At 46.6% G+C, this 20,763-nt stretch overlaps 1 protein-coding gene across 5 annotated transcripts in view; it reads right to left on the bottom strand.

Annotated features, from left to right (window-relative positions):
* Nucleotides 1-20,763, bottom strand: part of PTPN3 (protein tyrosine phosphatase non-receptor type 3) — a 104,961-nt gene that overhangs the window by 55,411 nt on the left and 28,787 nt on the right. For 4 of the 5 annotated variants that reach the window (XR_012373522.1, XM_073876586.1, XM_025888355.2 and 1 more), the window contains exons 2-7: nucleotides 19,648-19,802; nucleotides 14,364-14,471; nucleotides 14,245-14,287; nucleotides 11,631-11,709; nucleotides 7,107-7,151; nucleotides 3,742-3,794 (exon numbers count right to left, since the gene is read on the bottom strand). Coding sequence is in view for 4 of the 5 variants with exons in the window: in XM_073876586.1 (XP_073732687.1) it covers nucleotides 3,742-3,794; nucleotides 7,107-7,151; nucleotides 11,631-11,709; nucleotides 14,245-14,287; nucleotides 14,364-14,471; nucleotides 19,648-19,785 (466 nt within the window). In the remaining variant the exon portion in view is untranslated. Of the gene's footprint in view, nucleotides 1-3,741; nucleotides 3,795-7,106; nucleotides 7,152-11,630; nucleotides 11,710-14,244; nucleotides 14,288-14,363; nucleotides 14,472-19,647; nucleotides 19,803-20,763 lie in introns of those variants that run through there. The other variant, XM_073876587.1, reaches the window with a different exon arrangement.

Below are 20,763 nucleotides of genomic sequence, written 5' to 3'. Positions count from 1 at the left end.
GGCAGCCAAATGCTGCAAGAGGTTTTCCTAAGCCTCAAGCCAGAGTCCTATTGAATTTTACTCTGTTGGTTTCATTAGCTCATAGAGATCCTCTTGGATCTTGATTTGGTCATCCATACTGGCTAACAAGTCCCAACCCCTGGGCCCTTCTACGAACATGAATAGCAAGGCTGTCTTTAGTCAAGTCACTGACAAACATCTGAACATGAATGACCAATGAACCTTCCTGTAGGGTGGTTTTCCCTTGAAATCGTAGTCAGCTACTCTGTGCAAAGTGCAATGCTAACCACTAGAGGGAAACAAAGTCAAACAGTCATCTGCAAACACTCGGAAGGCACAGGGAGGTTCCCATGATGGTTTCAAAGCCATGGACCCATCAGATGCTCATGACAACCCAGTGACAGACATTGCTTTTATCCCCATGAAACAGTTAAGGGAAGGGAGACTCAAGGAAGGGACCTGCCCACTTTGCTCAGCTGGTAACCTGGAGCCTAGACTCTGACCACAGTCCATATTCTTCATCTACTTACTATACCACATACCCTAACCTCCAGAGTAATACACTTTCCTATTTGTGGAGAAGCAACACACGCAAAAGCTAATTATAGCAGGAAGAAAAGGAAATGAGTGTTTATGTGGGAAATACATTGTCTTAAGTCCCATGCATTCTTCTGGCTAATATTTTATATTGTGCAAGAAAGAGAGAGAGTATATTCTAAGCACTCAAATGTGCAGCATTTCAAGCTGTGCAACTGTTCTGCTGGGAAAGTCCTTTACATGATATATGCCCCTTACATTCTTTATCCATCTCCCACTTGATCTTGGAGGCTTTTCTCAGGGGTCACGACTAAGAAGCTTTTCTGGACTTGCTTGCTCCTCCCCCACACGGGATGGGGTGCATCCTCCGTGCTCACCCTCACTGCCAGCATCAGCTGGCCCACCTGTGCCTCCCACCAGGCAGGAGACCCTTGCAGAGAGAGGCTGTGCTTTGTCTGTCCGTGCAACCCTGAGGCGGGTGCAGAACCTGCATGTAACAGAGGTCAACAGACATTACGGAGTAAATACACATTTCTAAAAATGTCATTCTTTGAGCCTCATTAATACTTGTGGCCACCGGCAACCTGAAGTCTTTTCAGGTATTTGCCTATATTACTTTTTATCTAGTAAGAAAATGTGCCTTCGGTTTGCTCATCACTGGTAGGGTTTATCTCCCTATGACACACGTCTGTTGGGACAATCTGGTGAAATGTAGCGGATACAATTTAGACATCCAGCAGTATCCAAGAATTAATCTTACAGGAATGCATGCACAGAAGTATGAGGAAAAATACACATGTACTTCCTGAGAGTGAAGGAATAAAGAACTTATACTTAAAAATGCTTGTCTGACCACCCATAATTTTATTAGCATGATAGTCGTGCTAATATTTCCACTGAAACTAGTTTGTACTTTTTAGGTGCTAATAAATTCCTTTAGCCCCCAGTCTAGCATTTGTTTGCAGAGGGGGAACCTGACCACTGAAGCTTAGAATAGTTTTTTCTTATTTGGTCCTTACATTTTACTCTAAGTAGAGTTTATTGTTGTTGAACAACAGGCAGTTCTTTAGAAAGCTTTCTTCTGGGGAGACATGAAAACAGAGTGAGAGTTAACACTCACCATGTGCCAGGCACAATTCTGAGAGCTTTCCCTATAATAACTCATTCCATCTTCACTACGACCCCATGAAGTAAACACTGTTATCCCCACTTGACAGGTGAAGAAGCTGAGGCCTAGGGAGGCTCAGGGTCATGCACGTATGAGGGGAAGAGCCAAAATCGAGGTAATATGGCTTCAGGTGTGCTCTCGTCGACTCAGGCAAGGGTCCAAATGTAGAGTTTCTAGTTATAGACTACTTCACACGTGTGATCTGACTCAAATAGTCAATTCTGAGTCGTCACAGTCACCGTCCTCACCTCCATTTTACAGAGGAAAAAATGGAAAATCAGGAAGGTAATACCACATAAGTGGCAAATGGAGAAGCCAGGCTTAAAATTGAGTCTGGCTGCATCCAAAGCTACGTCCTTTCTAAAAGTGTTCCCGGCCCTCAAACCTGAAGCTCTAGCTGTGAACACCAAACTCACTCTGGGATGTGGCAAAGCTTGTTTCTTCAGCCGATCAGCCTGGCAGAGACAGAGGAAATGAGGTCTAGAGATCAGTAGGGATACAGGTCGACTGTGGCCATGTCATTTCCCACCTGGACGCAACATGGCTGGGTCTGTTCCAGTTGCATTGTAGGGAGAGGGGAACTTTCCAATCTACCCAGACCTACCACTGCGCAACCTCTTCTCAGAAGTTTCCCTGAGAGGAACCTGAGAGGGAGGAGGTGCAGGCCACCAGGGGAGACTGATGCTAGGTCTTACCTGACTAGTGAGTAGGGTCACCGTTAAAAGTCTGTCTTCCATTTCCTGGTATCACACAGGTGGGCAGGTAAGCTGGTAAGTGCCGGCCACCTTGCTCTTCACCTCTCCTATTCCTGATCCTTGAAGCCGGGGGTGTGGAAAGACTTAAGGCCACCTCAGGAGTCCATGTCAGCCCTCTCTTGCTATTTTGTCTTCGAGACCAAAGCAGAGTGAGTCATTTAGCCTCCACCTGCTCTGAGACCTGACCATCTTGCCCTCTTAGCTGCCTAACACACAGTCAGCCAAGAGGGTTAACAGGCCAGGATGGGGTGGGGCTCATAGAAAGGTACAGGGGCCTTCTTACGTCCTGGGCTCCCATGTAAGTCTGTCCGATTTCTACGTTAGTGTGTTGCCCTGGCACCACACGGCTAACTATGATGGGGTACTTCACCTTCCCTCAGGCTCGGGACCAGTTCCATCGTGCATACCCAGCATCTACCACGGGGCATGACGTGGTATATACTCTCAACAGAGTTTTGCTGAATGAGTGATTTCTTAAGCTTAAACAGGCCTTGATGGAAAATTCCATATGGGTTTTCTCTCCAATGTGGCAGCCACCAGCAACATGTGGCTCCTGAGCCCTTGAAATGTGGCTGGTCCAAATTGAGATGTGCTGTAAGTATAAAATCTGGACTGGTTTTCAAAGACTTCATATGAAAACAAAATGTAAAATATCTGGTTATTTTTTTTTACATCGCCTCCATATGAAAATGATAATATTTGGGATATACTGGATTAGTTAAAATACTAAAGCTAATCTCACCTGTTTCGTTTTCCTTTTTTAACACTGGGTACTAGAAACTTAAAATGACATATGTGGCTCACATTATATTTCTTTTGGACACTGCTGCTACAGACCAACGGATGACCCATTAACTCTACTGAAACTCTAAAAACAAATTCCTAAGATCCTAAGAAAGTAGCATGAGTGGCCGCCAGCAAATTGCTTAACCATGGGACTTGGTTTCTGTTTCTGTAAGAGGTGACTGGTAGAACTATCTGCCCCACTGGGGTTTGTTGTAAGATCCAATATGTGAGCGAGGGACTGCTTAATGCAATGTGTGATAGGTGACTTCTGTTGTATGGGCTCATTCACACCTTCCCTAATCAAGATCCCTGTGTCGGCAGAGTGCGTCAGTCAGGGTGAAAGTGGGAGTATCCCGACAACCAGAGGTAAGCTTGCCCAGTGGGATTCCTGGGAAGAGGGGAAGTGATCTGGTCAAACGGGAAAGGCCAGTGACTTTCTTAATACATCGGTCAGAATAGTCTGCCCATCTGTGAAATGCTCCCTTGGTGACTTACATTGTACGGCATAGGATGCTAGAACCACTGCCGAGTTAAGAGGGCAGGTTAACCTGTCGGGAGAAAAACATATTAGCAAAGTCACAAGAGCCAACAGCCTGAAACATCCATGATGGGGGACACCTGTCTTCTTTCTCAGATTAACCATTAAAAAACATCATGAATCATAATAAAGATATTTTTAGGATGTAACTCAAACAGTAAAGATAAATGTAACACTGAAGATTCACAACTAAAAGAGAACTTTGTCATGTTTAAAATAATACACACTAATACAAACACCATGAAGCTGGAGGCCTAATGCGGGCCAAGGTTTTGGCTGGTCAAGAAAGGTCAGGCTCATATCACTAAGAGGAAAAGTGAGAAAAATTATACTCTTAGATCAATGGGCAGCCTTTGTATCTTTCTAGTAAAGACGTGAGACTTTTCGTAGGGCTTTCTAACTAAATCCCTGACTTCTGCCACCTTTCTAGAAAGGTGACATCCTCTTAGATGGGAAAAAATAGAAAAGGATCTTAAAATTTTAAAACTCCTGTGAGTTCTAAATTACTTAGTAACAGTTACTTAAGATTCCTAAATCTATTTACCCTCCTCAAGCTTCCGATCTATAGGGGATGGTCTGTCTGCCTCCCAGTTTGCCTGCCACCTGCTAGAAACCCAGGGATCAGACATTAGACTTGAGCTCCCTTCCCCTCAGGCTCACTGCCCTCCAAACACCCTGTTTCTGCCAATGACACCATCTCTAGCTTAGTCATACTTCGAATCCTCTGGTCGCTCCCTTCTCTCTGTCCAAGCATGAACGCCACCATCTGCCTAGGAGCTTGGCCAGCAGACCTGGGCCAGGGATCCCTGCCAGGTGGAGAAATACACGGTGGAGGGGCCGACTAGAAGCAGTGCAAATGAAGGCTTGCAGGGTGGGGGGACACAGATTTTGAAAGCATTCCTCCCGGCAGCCCCAGGGGAAGTGGAGAAAAAGTGCTGTTTCCATGGCAGCTCATGAAATTCCCAAGATGTGAGTCACCCCCATGTCTCTGACTAATCAGGTTGGCCAGTGCAGGGTTCCCCTTCCTGTCTGTTGTGCTATGTACCGTTCTGAAGCCGCATGAGAAGGGAGCCTTCCCTATGTGAGGGGCCCCCAACTTTCCTCAAGTTACCAGGTGTTCCCTGCTAGAACTTCTAAACCATCTCTCCAAGTTTGGAGCTATGTCCAGGGATATTCACCATCTGTTTGTTCATCTGGAGACCCAGAGAGCCCGTGGGGAGAGCAGACACCAGCCACTCACTCTCCTAAGATGCGCTTCAAGGAAACCTAAGTCAGTGTCCCTGCTAGAGGCGGAGCAGGTGAATGGGACTTGGGGAACACCTGAGAAGACAGGCTAAGGGGGTTCCATCCACATGGAAGGAATAATCCTATGAATAAGTCAGAAATGAACATTTCCAAAGAATAGGGTAAATGCGAACTAAAAAAGAATGCTGAAAGCCTGCATGGCCATTCAACATGGCCCCTAAAAAGACCCCTTTGTTTCCCTCTAGGCTTTAGGGTCTCCATCTGATGGCCAAGGTCACCTAGCTCAGCTGGAAGGAGAGCGTGCCTTGGGAACCGCCTGCCACTGATGGCTCAAACAAGCCAGGGCGCCCAGGAAGAAGACTAACCAGGTCCATCCTGTCTGTCAAAAGAGTCACAGTTACAAATGGCCAGACCCACCCTGACGTACCCAGGAAGTGTCTGGTGACAGGAGACCCTCTCCTGAGAGAGGTGGTGAAGGCCACCAGCATGCCTGATGAGGAATGCCAGGGATTTAAGGCAGGATGTGTCCCTCAACAGGTGTCACCCAAAACTAACAAGGGGTATTGTGTTGGGAGAAGAAAAAATGAAGACAGCTAATTCTCACTATGGGGAGCACTGGACTGAGAGCTCCTGGGGTTGAGGGTCTTGCTTTATTTGATCAGCACAGCACAGAGGCCATCATCTAACAGGTGCTTGAGAAATACTTGTTGGAAAAAGAAATTAGCTCATAGGAGAGACAAGTTTCTGCTTCTGCAGAGGGCAGCCTGGACCCAGAAGAGGGATGGGTCATTTCCCTCTAGAGTCACCCTCACATGTGAGAAGGCTCACAAAAGGGGGAGCTCATTTCTGGGGGTGCTTAAGCAGAGGCCAAGGCCTGCAGCTGTGCTAGAGAAGGGGCTCCTTCCTCCTCCAGTGAGAGAAGGAGCTCAATTGCAAAACTTCTCCCATTCTAGGAGCTCTGAACAGTCAACAGGTTAGGGCAGTCCAATTTCAATATGTGTCTTGTTTCTAAATGTTCCTCCCCTCCCCCACCCCCAGGATCTTCACAGCCCCACCTGCAAACCTCCCTTCCATGTAGATGAAGCCCCCCAGTCTCTTCCAGCCTTCTCACCCTTGCGGCTGCTCTGGCCACATGCCTCCTGCCTGAACACCTCCGACAGCTCTCCTCTGCCTGCTGGACACAAGATGCCGGTCTTGCTTTGACATGAAGAGGGACCCCCCCCCCCTTTCCCTTATTCTCCTGTAAGCCTCCAACATGTGCTTTTCAACTGGGACCAAGGGGCTGGGGCAGGGCAAAGCCTTCCAGCCTGCACTTCTCCTTCTAAAACCTCGTGGCAACTGGGGTCTGCACAGCTCATACTGGTCCCAATCGTCTCACGGGCTCCTGTGTCACTGCCCCCAACCACAGGGCAGGCTCCCTCACAGCAGCTTCTGAAAACCCTCCTGGGGGGGGGCGGGGCTGGCAGGAGGAAAGAAGGAATGAGGAGAATGGGAATAAGCTGTTTCTACCAGTTCACTGGCTGCAGGTTCTCCCTTAAGGAAAAGTCAGGATTTGCAGGAGGTAGCTCAGGGACAAGTGGTTTGGCATTTCTCATTCCTTCCCCAGCCATTTCAGATCCTTCCAGCCCCTGAGATGGTCCTGCCACACAAGACGTGCTGAATCACAGGCAGACACTCACGTCTTCCAGCACAAAGTCTCCCAGAGAGAAAAATGAATCATCTAGAGGTACTAAGGGGCTTGGAAGTGGACCTAAATTAGGCCTGAGCTGCCTTCCTGAATGAAGCGTGTCTCACATTCTCCCTGTAACTTTTCTCAGGTCTTTACCAGAAAGATAACTGTATCTTTGCTAATAAAATTGAAACATGAAATGAAGTTTATCCATCCTCAGCTTCTCCAAATCAACACTGAGTTAAAAACAGATGTCCGGAGCATAATGTCGTACAGGATGCTGCTTTCAACATCCATCCTTTGTTTAGATTTAATACTGTTTCCAGAAATACACGCTCATTAGATTAAAACCAGGAATTTTAGTGTCTGGCAACTGACAGGAAAAGAAGAATGTGAAATTCTCATTACCTTCCTTCACAAATATCCATCTTCAGTTGTAAGAAATACAAATGCCTACGAAACAATTGTTTTTTATTAATGCATAATACTCAAATTGAGATACAAAAAACAGAGGTGATAAGTCAAAGACAAGGTTTGTACATTTGGAAAACAAAATACAAAAACACACGTTTTCGCCTGAAGTCTCGGGCGCTCTTTTGTACCTTGCAAAGCTGCCCCTTCGGTAACAATGCTTCCTTGTGGCTGCTGATTTCCAGACAGCCTCATGCCAGCACATACCGTCCCAGGGATGGCTGACCCCGCCAACGATCAGCCAGTGCTGTTGCCAGTGGACACCCCCACCCTGGACATTCCCCATCAAACGTGGGGCATCTGAGAGCACCAGGCCCCATGGGCATCATGCACAGGCAGCCCCCCAGGTGCTGGGCGGCGGTGGTTCAGAACACACCCACATTCCCTCTGCATGAAGCTGCAAAGAGGAGCTGGGTCTGTGAGGACACTGCCTTGGCTGGGTGCAAACACCCAGCTGAGTTGTTTCCCGTGTCCTGGGAACTGTGGGTACTCGAGCAAAAGCATAAACATCAGTCAGCTACCAGCTGCCAGGACCTCTGAGCTGAATTCGGCATTTGCCCGTGAGCCACCAGCAATGTCAAAACCCAGGACCTGATTTGTGGGCAGTGCTCGGGAACCCATCCCGGGCCCCACACCCTGTGAATCTGCTTCCTGTCCAGGGACTGGGTAAGAGACAGCAGTAGGAGTGCTGCGCCGGCCACCAAGGGCCATGGAAAGCTTTATATTTAGGGATGTGGCATACACCCACTTGGCTACTAGCTCCCACTCCTTTTTAAAGCCCAGATTCAAATGGGATAGACATTCTAGTGTCTGGCCAAGAGGACAAAAGGGAAACTTCTTGAAATATAATACAGATGCAGCAGAAGTGTTCTGGGGCAGGAGAGTGATTATTTGGCAATTTGAAACACATGCAGTCTCCTTAGTCCTTCAAGTTTATATGTTCAAAGGTCAAGGTGCTGGTGTTCCGAGACATGAATGCTTCACCTGGCATTACAACCTCCTCTCTGCACAGATCTTGGCTGGGTGCAGGGAATTATTCATAATGTACTGCCTCATTTCAGCCTCCTACCAGCTCTGAAGTAGGTACCACCACCTCCTTTTTTTTGAGGAAACAAGACATTCAGATAGTTTACATGGCGTCAGTTAGATCTTATTTTAACCTGGACACTCATGCTATGAAAAAACCTGACTATGCTACAGATTTCTTATACATCTAATAACTTCAGGCTTAGGGTCAATTTCCTAACTCTGATATTCTTATGTAGCTTGTAGTTATCATCAACTACCCTTAACGTGTTGAAGACCAGCACTGAGATACCATGTAGCATACATTTGCTGATTCATGCTTACTCTGTATTGGAGACTATCTTTTTCACCTAGGAGAACATCATCAGTCCTTTCTAGTTTGTTCCTATGTTTATCCAAGCTGACATTCAACCAGAATTAAGTGTTCTCTCCTCCTACAATGGTACTGGGAGAAATGAGACAAGGGAGAGAATCTGGATAATCTGATGGTAAACCTGGCCCTCCAGTGATGAGCCGGGCTAATTGGCATATCTTCCTAGGGACAGAAATGAGAACACAAACCTGGACATCACCATTCATCAAAGGCTACCTTGTCTGAATCAACCTCATGACATCATACAAAGAGGTTGTCATAGTGGAAGGAGGCCCAAATTTAGGGGATCTCCTGGAAATCCTGAAGGAGCCTCGTTTTGAGACTGCCAGTAAATGAAATTCTGTGTACAATGACCTAAATTTATCGGGAACAGCAGTTGTGGAGGCTTCCAGTCAAGGAGAGGTCTAACAATCAGAATAAGAGAAAACCATGCAGAAGAGATATCAGCACACCTGACTCAGAAATGTAAAGGTCACTCCTAGAGTATATCCCATCCGTGATCTCAACTTCACAAAAAAAGCAACGAATGCCTCCCTAGATTTTAGAAAACAAACAGAAAACAACAAATACTACTTTCTCTGACACCTGAGAACTGAACTTCTTTAAAAGGAACTTATTTTTGGATAGGCTACAGAGGTGGGGCTTAATAGGATACCGTGTGTCAGGAATATAGGCAAAACTCTAAGTTAAAAAAAAAAGACCTGTGAATTAATGGTGGAAGTCTAGCTCAGCATAAGAAAAAGATCTGGCAGTCCTGCCTGCCCACAAGCTCCACAGGAGCCATGTGGGTGGCTGCTGCAAAGACTCCTGTTACATTGAAAGCTGGTGCCCAAAATCCCAGGAGGTGACAGCCACACTCCACTCCAACCTTGGGGCTACCACCCACCTTAAGTTGGGAGGTGGGGTGGTAGGGTCAGGTATCAGTCCTGAAGCAGTGAATTCTAGCGGGGATACTAACAAACTGACTTTTATCTTGGACTTAGGGAAGAACAAAAATTCATCTATTACTCATCTTGTGCCCAAATCTGCCTCTCGGCATCCCCCACCCACTGGCCATGATTCTACCACCAAGCATGTCTAATTCCCCTTACCGTGACAGCCCTTACAGATCTCAAGGCAGCCTGTTTCTCCCCAAGTCCTCCCTCCATCCCAAACCTCCTACATTTCCTCAAATGTCCCTCAAACGACAGGGAGGCTCAGCAGGAGGATTTTGTTGGCACCCAGAGGTGGTGAGCTTCTCTCTGGTGGGGTAGGGAAGTGGGTACCCAATGACCAAGAGGGACCTGGAGAGGGACTCTTGGGTTAGGCCAGCCCTAGCAATCCCTCCACTCAAGTTCTTTGTTTGGAGAACTCTGCCATGCCTGCTGGTCACCACACTCCTGGGCTCTAGCATCACAGGGGCGCAGACAGAACCAAAGGTGACAATCACTAGCTTAGGCAGGGCGGTTCATACATATTTGTTGGAACCTATCAGTTGCTTAAAAATTTAATGGGTCACAACTGGCATTTTAAAAGAAGGAAAGAGAAAACAGAGAACTTGAGAGTGCCCTGCGCTTCCTCTTGGTTTATTAAATATTTGCTTCTGTAATGTCTACCTGGACTGCACTGTGAAGCAAAATATATTTTTGCTGTGTGGTTGTGATTTAAAAATCCACTGGTTAAAACCACACACGTGTATACACACACACACACACACACACACACACACACACATAATCTATCATAACGTTTTTAAAGCGTCCCTTGAACAGAACTTGGTATTTAGTAATGGCCTGGGGGAACTCTGGTAGGGTGATTTCTATAGATGTCGCCCCCTGGGTCCACTGGCTCATGAATTGAGCTGCTGCACTAATAACCCCTTAGTCCACCGGCATGAGGAACCATTATGCAGAAAACTCAAAACATCATGTGAACTTCCCATGGTGGCTCAATGAGCCCCACGGACATCTCTCACTCTGGCTTAAAATTCAAATGAACAGTAAACACAGTCAAATCTCCGATGTCTGCTATTTTGGAGGGAAGAGGTGCACAAAGAGGGTAAAACAGAATAATAGACTAATACTTAGCCTTTAAATAAACGTAACTAAAAGCTAAAATGTCATCCTGTGATTACCTTCAAAAACAAAACAAAACAAAAAACAATATTCAATGCCTGAGTTAATGTCACCTTCTTGGTGATGGCCTCATGGGCACAATGAACACAGAATAGGAGTCAATATTCCCGAACATCCATTAAGTTTTGTTTTGTTTTTTTTTCTGGTAGAGAAAAAAACCTCTGGAAGTTTCCCTCCCTATGAAAAATAAACATATCATTAATAAAAGGGCTCAACGTTGCCATGGGGGAGGGAAATTAGAGGCAGGGTCACTGTTCAAACAGCAACAACCTTCCTGTGCCCGCCCCCTCCATTCCAAACCCTGTTCCCCACCCAGAAAACCCACGAGCCAGTACAAAACAAGGGCTAGGACCCATGCCAAGCCCTGAGGGGTAAACAATCCTATCTCGGCTCTCTTTCCCTTATCTGGCTCACATTTTGCCTGCACAGCCTGATTCACCCAGGAGAGAAGCTGCTCCAGCTTGCATTCCTTTCTATTTCTACCAACTGGGGATCTGGTGGAGAATGCTCAGTTCAGACACCTCTTGTTATCGTAAAGAGCCCCCATTCTAGCCCCCCAGAGATACCGTGTTATTTGATGTGTAGACCACTGTCTCAGCAAACTGGTCTCCCAAACCTCTGCCTGCATAGCAAATGAACAAGTGCTTTCTTTGGGTGCCTGCAGGCTCAATGGGCAGGAGGGGTTGGGGTGGCAGGAGAGGTAGGAGGAAGCGGATGGCAGTGGACTCCAAATGGCACCAAATAAAGAAGTAAGTAGGCCCCAGACAGAGAATTAATTAGCTGATGAAAATTTCAGTATGTATCCCTCCGATTTTTGCTTGTTTCATAACCGCTGGTGTGGTTATACCCAAAGGAAGTGTACGACCACAGTGATAAGATAGAGTACATTTTTAGTGGTTTACCCATTTTTATATACTACAAAGGAAACTTTAAAAAAAATGTTATTACCTGGTTTGTTCTTCCTGTAGTGTGTTGGGATCAGGTATAAAAAATCTTACTCGAAAATGCAGAGTACAGGGGAAACCTCCTACAACATTTTTCAAAAACAAATTTAAGTTTTCCTTTTAAAAAAGTCAATGCAGGTAAGCGGCTACTCTCCCATAAGTGATGCATTTTTTTCACTAGACCACAGCTTTTTTCATCAATAAACGGACTAATTTCAAAAAAGGAGTGCACAAGATCATCGTTTAGAAATCTCCAAGTCTGCAAAGAGTCAAATATTTTGCAACAAGAGCACAGAATGAGGTACTATCCCCTCCCTACTATAGGTTTAACTTAGGGCTGTGTTCAATGCACTCCTTACCTGTATCAGGAATTTTAAAAATCCTTAAATCAACAGATTGTACAACATTCATAAATAATCCCACACAGATAGCGACTTTATACTTTTCCCAAACATTTTCATGTACATTCTTGAACTTAAACACCGCCATAACATTTTCATATACATTCTTGAACTTAAACATCACCATGGCAATGAGTAGGTTAGGCTGATCTCGATGGCACTGTTTTACAGATAAGCCAACAGGCATAGAGCCTTGCCTTCAGCTGCACAGCTGATGACAAAACCAGAACTCAAGCAGTGAGGTTTTTGATTCCGCTATGCCACATCTCAATCATTTTGATAGTGGGAAACAGTTCATACTTTTAATGCAAAGTGAATTCCCAAAGTGATAAACATACTAGCAAATATTATACAATTAACATACTCAAATATGGCTTTATGCAACGATACCAACAGTCAATTTGCTTGTAGGGATAAAATTAGCCCATTTCTTTTCCTGGATATGGCAACAGGAGATCAGATTGTGTTGCTAAGATTCCACGCTCTTCCTCAGGTCAACTTTACCCCTCTCCATTACTCAGTAAATGTTCACTGGCCCTATCTATGTGCTCAGCACTTTGCTGCTTCTGAAACTCAAGCCTTCTCCACCCTGCTCCTCGCACTGATCCGGCCACGGATCTGCCGACCTCACCTTCCCTCTCTTTAGTAGCTTCTGTCAGTGGCAGAGATATGAGTGGTGTGTGCGCACCTATGAATGTTCCTCTGTACAGTTGCCTGGGTACCAGTGGGTGGCGCTGTAACTTGGTACAGTCTGACCACCTGCATGTTAGGGGATAGCTCAGTCTTCCCACTGCCTTGGGATAGCCTTTCAGCTCCCCTGCTCACCATAACTTGTCACTGTATGTCTCAGGATGTCTTTGTGCACCCAGAGCATCCTATCGTGTGCTCAGAACTATCCTAGAACCGTCACTCTCATCGTCTACATCCCCACACTTGGCTGTCAGCTCCTTGAGGGCAGGGTCCAAATCTGATTTGGACCAGATTCCCAGAGCTTAGCCCAGGGCGCTGCCAAAATCTAAGCTCAGGACACATCTCCTGAATGAATGAGTTAGTGACTATGACTATAGTCTATGGACTCAGTGCTCTGAGAATTCAAATGGGGGGCAAGTATTTATCTGCACAGTAGCTCTGCAGCTCCCCATGGGTAGGTAGTTCTGAATGCTACAGGAGTTAAGGGCTTGGAGGCCCAGGCTTCACGTGTGGGTAGCGGTGGCACCATGGCCATGGTTCCTCGTCTCTATTCCTTCCCATCCGGGTGCTGGGGCAGGTGGGGGGAGGTGGTGTGTGTCCACTTGTGTGAAATCCACCTGCCGTTTACCCCTTAGCCATTCACTGGCCACCTCCTGTGGAGGGGTGCATGGTAGGGAATGCAGAGAAAAGGTGGCAAGCACCGTTCCCTGAAGGAGCTTGCGGTTTCCAAGGAAGAATAAGGCAGGCAACTATGAGATGAAGGAGAGTTACAACAAATGTAAGGGAGGGTAGGAGGCATGGCTTCTAACAGAAGAGATGCGAGTCTGAGTGGCTAGGAAGAACAGCAAGATTTGGATGTAGGGAAGAGGGAAAAGCATTCCAAACAGAGAGAACAGACTGAGGACAGGCACAGAGGAATGTGCGCAGCCTGGCAGGTCAGTCAGGTTTGTCTGGGGCAGCAGGTGCATAAAGGGGAACACAGAGTGTGATGCGGGAAAACCAGGCTGAGAACAGATCTGGACAGAGGGTGGGGCGGGGCATGCTGTGAAGCCCTTCCTAACTGGGAGTTACAGTATGGCACTGGGGCCCACTCACAGCTGGGGAGCAGTATGTTTTATCTGTGATATTACCTACCTATGCCTTAGGCTCCAGGGGGAGGGAGTGTGAGTGAGTGTGTGAGTGTGTGTGTGTGTGTGTGTATGTGTATGCACATGTGTCTTTCCCACCTTGACTCACACTGGACTACGAAAGGCCATCCTCCTTCCCTTGTAAGAAGAAAGTAGGTTCCTGGGCTCTTGGCTGCCTTCTTTTACCTTTCCCTTTCCTGCTCACAGCTGGTGAGGGCTCATTTGGAAGCATCTCTGCTCACTGAGAAGTCAGACAGGGGGAAGTTGGCTCACTCACATTGCCTGGACCACCTGGAATCCAGGTCCCAGATGTTCCTAGCACACTGATGGTTAGAAGAGAGAAATGGGCTAGGGTACACTAACACCCCGTGTTCAACTGAAATGAGAAGGTCACACTCACCTTTTAACTGCTTCCTGATGGGTTTGCTTGATTCCAGCCATCTCTGTCGGGTAAGAAAACATAAGCTATAAGACCAAACCATGCAGGAGTCCAGCATGTGTTAAAGGGATGGTACTCACTAGAGAGTCTACTGAGTCATCGCCATGCTGCAAACCAAAATACTCCTTTTCAGTCACACCCAAGTGGTTGTATACCATATCCAGAAGAACTTGACCGGTATCTTGTTTCTAGGGGGGAAAAAAATGTCTAGTAGGCAAATGTTTAAAATGAATCAAGAACCGATAGTTAAACATCTTTATTATAGGGGCGCCCGGGTGGCTCAGTTGGTTAGGCAGCCGACTCTTGTTTTCGGCTCAGGTTTTGATCTCAGGGACCTGGGACTGAGCCCCGCATCATGCTCCACACTCAGTGTGGAGTCTGCTTGAGGATTCTCTCCCTCTCACTCTGCCCCTCCCCACCCCCGCTCACACACACGTGGCCCTCTCTCTCTCAAATAAATAAATCTTTTTTTTTTAAAGATTTTATTTATTTATTTGATGGAGAAAAAGAGAGCGAGAGAGGGAACACAAGCAGGGGGAGTGGGAGAGGGAGAAGCAGGCTTCCCGTGGAGCAGGGAGCCAGGTATGCAGCTTGATCCCAGGACTCGGATCATGACCCGAGCCGAAGGCAGACGCTTAACGACTGAGCCACGCAGGTGCCCCAGTAAATAAATCTTTTAAAAAAAGTCTTTATTGTGGGCAAAAAAGGAGTTAAAACATTTAGAGATTTTATGCACACTCATACCTCACAGTAAGAAATGCTTTAATAAATGTCATGTCAAGAAGTCACGTGGTACATATGGGAAGGAGGGCTAAGAAGAACCACATATGTATGATTTAAGACGGCATGGTTTCATTTTCTAAGACCTCTTCCTTCCCCTTAGCTGAGATTCCCAAGTGACATCTGAATGGGAAAACGAAGATATCACAATGAGAGTAAACTTTCCATGACCTACCCATGGATTATCCACAGCAAAATGCTAATCCCACGCCAGTTTGTTGGCGCCTTGGGAGTGACAGAAGCGTGTACAGGCAACGAAACTCTACTAACAGTGTGAAGGAAGATGGCTAAGAACATGAAAATGCCATCCTCAACACCCTCAAAGTGACTTGGTATGTGACACCCAGGGGGATTATCTGCCTCTCTGCTCCCCGCCATCTGAAGTGAGAAGCCAGTGGAGACATTCAAGCACCCTTCATGTCCAGAGCAGGACTCAGCCACCATCACCACTCAGTGCTGGGCGTGGGGACAGAGCCACAGGACGTGTCCTAGAGAGGCCAGGTGTGGAAGCAGTGGCCGGAACGTGGTGTGTGTCAAATGCTGGAACACTCAGGGCATGATAAACACACAGAGGACAACACAGATGGTAATTCAACCTGGGGACAAGTGGAAGCAGCTGCTGACCTGGGCTGGGGGGGGTGACAGGGCTGAGTGTCACCGCTCCCCTCCAGGTGAAATTAAGAAAAGGCCTTTTAAGCACAGGGCCTGGCACAAAGACACAAAGGAGGGAGACAGCATGGTGCCTCTGGGAACTCGCAAATTCTCCTTTATCAGTCCGACTTCTCAGGAATCCTTTGAACCAAACCATTTGACTTAAGGACAATAAGACTCAGAAATAGACTATATAGAACAAGCAAAAGACAGCTCCTTTTCTGAGTGCTTGAGAGCAGATAATGTACCTGGAAACAGGCCACAGGGACCAGAAAGAGGAGAATTAGGGAGCTGTCAGGCCCCCTCCTGCAGCCTCTTCTTTTGGTGGGATATTGTATTGTTTGGTCATAAGTGTGGGAACATGAGACATGCCCACTTCCCTGAACATACCCCCCTTCCTGCCCTAGGGCCCTGCACCTGCTACTTCCTCTACCCAGAACAGCTTCCTTCACAGAGGAATCAGCAGAGTGTAGAAAAGATGGCCCGGTCCACATAGTCTAAGTTAGGAGATACTCTCCTGGTGCATCAAAGAGCGATCAGTTCCCCTTGTTAAAATTTCTACAGGATTTTATATTTAAAAGGTAAATAACTACTGAACATCCACAACAAGCCAGATGTGATACTATGTGCACTTTTTATATATAATCTCTAATCTCTGTAGCTACTTGTGAAGTCATCACCAGCATCCCCTTGGCTGTGAGCAAACAGAGGCCCTGGGATGGTCAGCCTGCCTGCCCGACTCCAGTCTGTTGGCTGCCAAAGCCTGCATGTCCCCACCACACTGCATCTCCCCTGTAGAGTGTGTAATTCACCCATTCTAGTATATTCTGCCCAACTTTCCCAGTTCTCAAAAGGAACTTAAATATACTAAAGGACACACTTATAAAGAACAAGCCTCCCAGCCCAGTTCCCCACCCAATGAGAGGTCATCTTGGCTGCGCCAGGTCACTGTCCATGACCGGCTTGCTCCTCGGGCCAGGCTAAGAACAGCTGATGTCCAGGCCACCTTCCTGATGAGGCCCCCTCCCGCCCACGAGATGGTAGTTTAGGCTCCAGAGTCGGTGCCAATGATCCTTACAAGTAGAAAATCTAAAGTGAATGGGATTTAAGCTGCCAGACCCTCAGATTCAAGTTCAACATGAGTCAGCTTTGACCCGACTGCTGGAGGCTTGGGGAAGCAACACATGAACAATGGTGTTCATGACCAGGAATGACAGGGCGCCTGCTGAATGCCAGGCTGTGTTCTAGGATCATCACTCTGGGCAGGCGCTTTCCTTACCCCGTTTACGGGGCTCATCACTCCTCCCTCAAGAACTTCTTACCTGGGATTCTCCTCCCTCCCAGGATAGTCTCCTCATCTCCTGGAGTGCCTGTTCTTGTCTCTCAGACCTTTCAACACTGAACCTTGTTCGCACCTTCTGTGTCCTCGCTTCTCAGGTGACCTCATCCAGTTTCGTAGCTTGCACTACCATCTCCACCCTAGTAAGCCCCCCATCTGTATCCCAGCCCAGACCCTTCCCTGAACCTTCTCATTTGTACAGTGATCACCGTCTCTACATGGATGAGTAACAGGCACCTTAAACTCAAGGTGTCCCCAAAAGAACCCCAAACCTGCCCTGCTTACAGCCGTTCCCATCTCTGTCAAATGCAACTCCATCTTGCCAGTTGCCCAGGCCAACAACCGTGAGAGTCACCGTGAGGCCTCCTTCACATCCCACATTCCATCTATCAGCAAACCCCACAGCCTCCGCCTTCAAAAACAGTTTCAGACTTGGTTTACTCTTAGCTACTACTTTCACATTACCACCACACTGTCCAGCCCTCCTCCTCCTTTCCCCTGGGCTGTGATAATAGTCTCTTAGCCCTCGCCCCCCACAGTCTATGCTGACAGAGCATCCAGAATGGTACTTGAGTCAGATCATGTAAGGTCTCTGCTCGGACCTACCAATGCCCTCTGCCTCCCTCAGAATAAAGCCAGTGCCCTCAGGATGACCTATAAGGCTCGCCACAGTCCCCCTGTCTACCTGACACCAATTACCTCTGATCTCTCTTGCTACTCTCCCCCTTGCTCATCCCACTCCAGACACACTAGCTTCCATACTGTTCTGCAACTACACTGAGTGGGATCCTGCCTCAGGACCTTTGCACTGCTATTTTTTTTTAAAGATTTTATTTATTTATTCATGAGAGAGAGAGAGAGAGAGAGAGAGAGAGAGAGAGAGAGAGAGAGAAAGAGGCAGAGGGAGAAGCAGGCTCCCAAGCAGCAGGGAGCCCGATGCAGGACTCGATTCCAGGACCCTGGGACCATGACCTGAGCTGAAGGCAGACGCTTAACCATCTGAGCCACCCAGGCGCCCCTGCACTGCTATTTTTTACCTCCAGAGAATCACATGGTTCTTGCCCTCACTTCCTTTAGGTGAGGTCTTCCCTGATCACATCTGTAGCAAGACAACCCCGCCCCTGTCCTGCTCTGGCACTCTCTACCCTCCTTATACCACTTTACTTTTCTTCTAAGCACGTACCGCCTGACAAAGTATACATTTCTTTATGGTCCATTTCTTCACACTTGGATGTAAGCTTTGAAAGGCCAGATACCTCGCCGTTCCATTCACTGCTGTATTCATTATACCCAGCATGAAGTCTGGCACATAGTAGGTGCTCAGGAAACATTTGTTGGATAAACATTCACATTCTTGTCAGGAAGAAGATAAATAGCAAAGGAAGAGCTCCCAAACCAACAAAGGAGCCAGCCATATACTGTCAGTTTACAGCCTCTGAAAGAGACACCTGTGACCTTTTCGGAGCACCCACCACGCTGTGACTTCATGCAAACATCTCCTCCTGGCTTCTTGGCTAAAAAGGGCCATAGTGAGCTGGGGTCAGTGGGAGGCAAACTTAGGGGTGGGGTGGAAGACCCAGGGGCCAGTTATTGTTACCCTTTCCAGTCCTATGGCCTTCTGTTACCCCTGGTTGTTTCCTACCCCGTCTTCTCTTTCTGACCCCTTCCTTGCACACTGAACTTTCCAGCGAGACACCCTCCAGAGAGACAGGCAGAGGGCATTAGCCTAAGCACTGCCTGGGGTGGGGCAGGGCAGCATGGACTGCTACGGTTCAGGCACCTTACTGCTGGCCCGAGATGGAGGCCGAATTTCCAGCCCTGCCTCTTGTCGTAGGCTTGCGGTGGGAGATGCCAGGCTCTCCCTGAGCCCTGCCATCTATGAGTGGAGCCGTCTCGCCACCCTCCAGATCGGACCCATCCCCTCACACATGTCAGAAGCACCTGCTGTGTGCCTGGCTCAGGACTAGGCCCCGGGGAAATGACACTATTCCTGTTCTCAAGGAGCTCACGGTTTAAAGAACATACAACCTAGAGATTATAATTACTATTAATGAAATGTGACATGGGCTCTAATAAAGCATACAGGGCACCATTATGGGATAACTAATTCAGGAAGCTGATGAAGATGTCACAGAAGTAACATCAAAGGGTCTCTCAGTTCGTGTCACCAAGAAGAGGGGTTCCGAAAGACACTCCAGGTGAACAAGAATGTGGGCAAAGTTTTTAGGGTTATTTCCAGTCCAATCTCAACATACAAGATCTGAGATCTCTCATTTTCATTTTATTTTTTTAAGATTTTATTTATGAGAGAGAGAGAGAAAGAGAGAGAGAGAGAACACGAGCAGAGGGAGGAGCAGAAGGAGAGGGAGAAGCAGACTCCATGCTGAGTGTGGAGCCCAATGCGCGGCTCGATCCCAGGACCCTGAGATCATGACCTGAGCCGATATTAAGAGTCGAACACTTAACCAACTGAGCCACCCAGTACCCCCCAAAGCTTTCATTTTAAAATAGTTTTCATCTCTTGGTTTATAAAATGAAGAAAAATTATTTCTTAGTGGCATAAATTCAGAAAAAATTAAATTTGGAGAACTTACATTAGCTTTAAAGGTCTGTACCAAGCCATCTAGAAAGCGGATGCTGCAGATGACTTCGGATCGAGTTTTCTCTTTGGGTAATTCTGAGGTGCGTATATTATTAATTCTTCCACCCAACGCACGTAACCGGGAGGTCATAACTATCGCTGAATAACCTGTAACAGAAGGTATACCTGTTAGCTCTCTGACAAGCAAATTACCCATTACATGTGGATCCTCCTCACAGTGCACCCATCCCTTGCCTGCTTTGACCCTCATAAACTGAAGAACTCACAGATAAATGAGAACCAGATAACACACCATGTTTCCATTTGAGTTTTGACTTCTAGGTGTCTCTAAGCAAAATTTATTGCTCAATTATAACATGTTAATATAATTATACGGTTTATTTGTGTGTCTTATCTCCCTGGTCTAAATCTAATTTATATTTCCCAGGCTTTTAATTTTTTATACTTTTTAAAAAATATATATTTGATATATTTGTGTATTCTACTCCTATTTTTTATTTTTTTTACAGAACTAAATGTGGTATAAAAATTGATCTAAAATACAAAGACACTTATTGGTAAAATAAACTATGTTAAATAACTTCTATTTATTAAATTTAAAGACACCACTCAATAATAAAGACAATCCACACAGGTACTTGCAATATGTGTGCAATACAAAGAATATATAAAGAGCTCCCACAAATCAATATGAGAAAAACCACGCAATCTGATAGAAAATGGGAACGACATTAGTTGCCAAGGAAATGCACATTAAAACCCACAAAGTAATAGTACCGCATACCCATCAGAGTGGCCACAACGAAACCTGACAAAACCAAGTGTTGGCCACAGTGTGCAGCAACTGGAACTTAAAGGCACTGCTGGTAAGACTGAAAATTAGCACAACTGTTTTGGAAAACTGTTTGGCAGTATTTACTAGAACTGAACATATGTATACTCCGTGATGTAATTCCACTCCTAGGCATATTCCCAACAGAAAAATTTATATCTATCCATTAAAAGACATGCATGAGAATTTTTATAATAGCCCCAAACTGAAAAAGACTCCAATGCCCATCAACAGAATGGGGAAATTATGGTAGACTCCTACCACACACAGCTATAC

This window comes from Callorhinus ursinus, unplaced genomic scaffold (genome assembly GCF_003265705.2).
Source record: "Callorhinus ursinus isolate GAN/ISIS: 27379988/994484 unplaced genomic scaffold, GSC_fseal_2.0 scaffold24, whole genome shotgun sequence".
NCBI lineage: Eukaryota > Metazoa > Chordata > Mammalia > Carnivora > Otariidae > Callorhinus > Callorhinus ursinus.
Note: the sequence above shows the minus strand (reverse complement) of the source record. Positions and strands in the feature narration are given on the sequence as shown.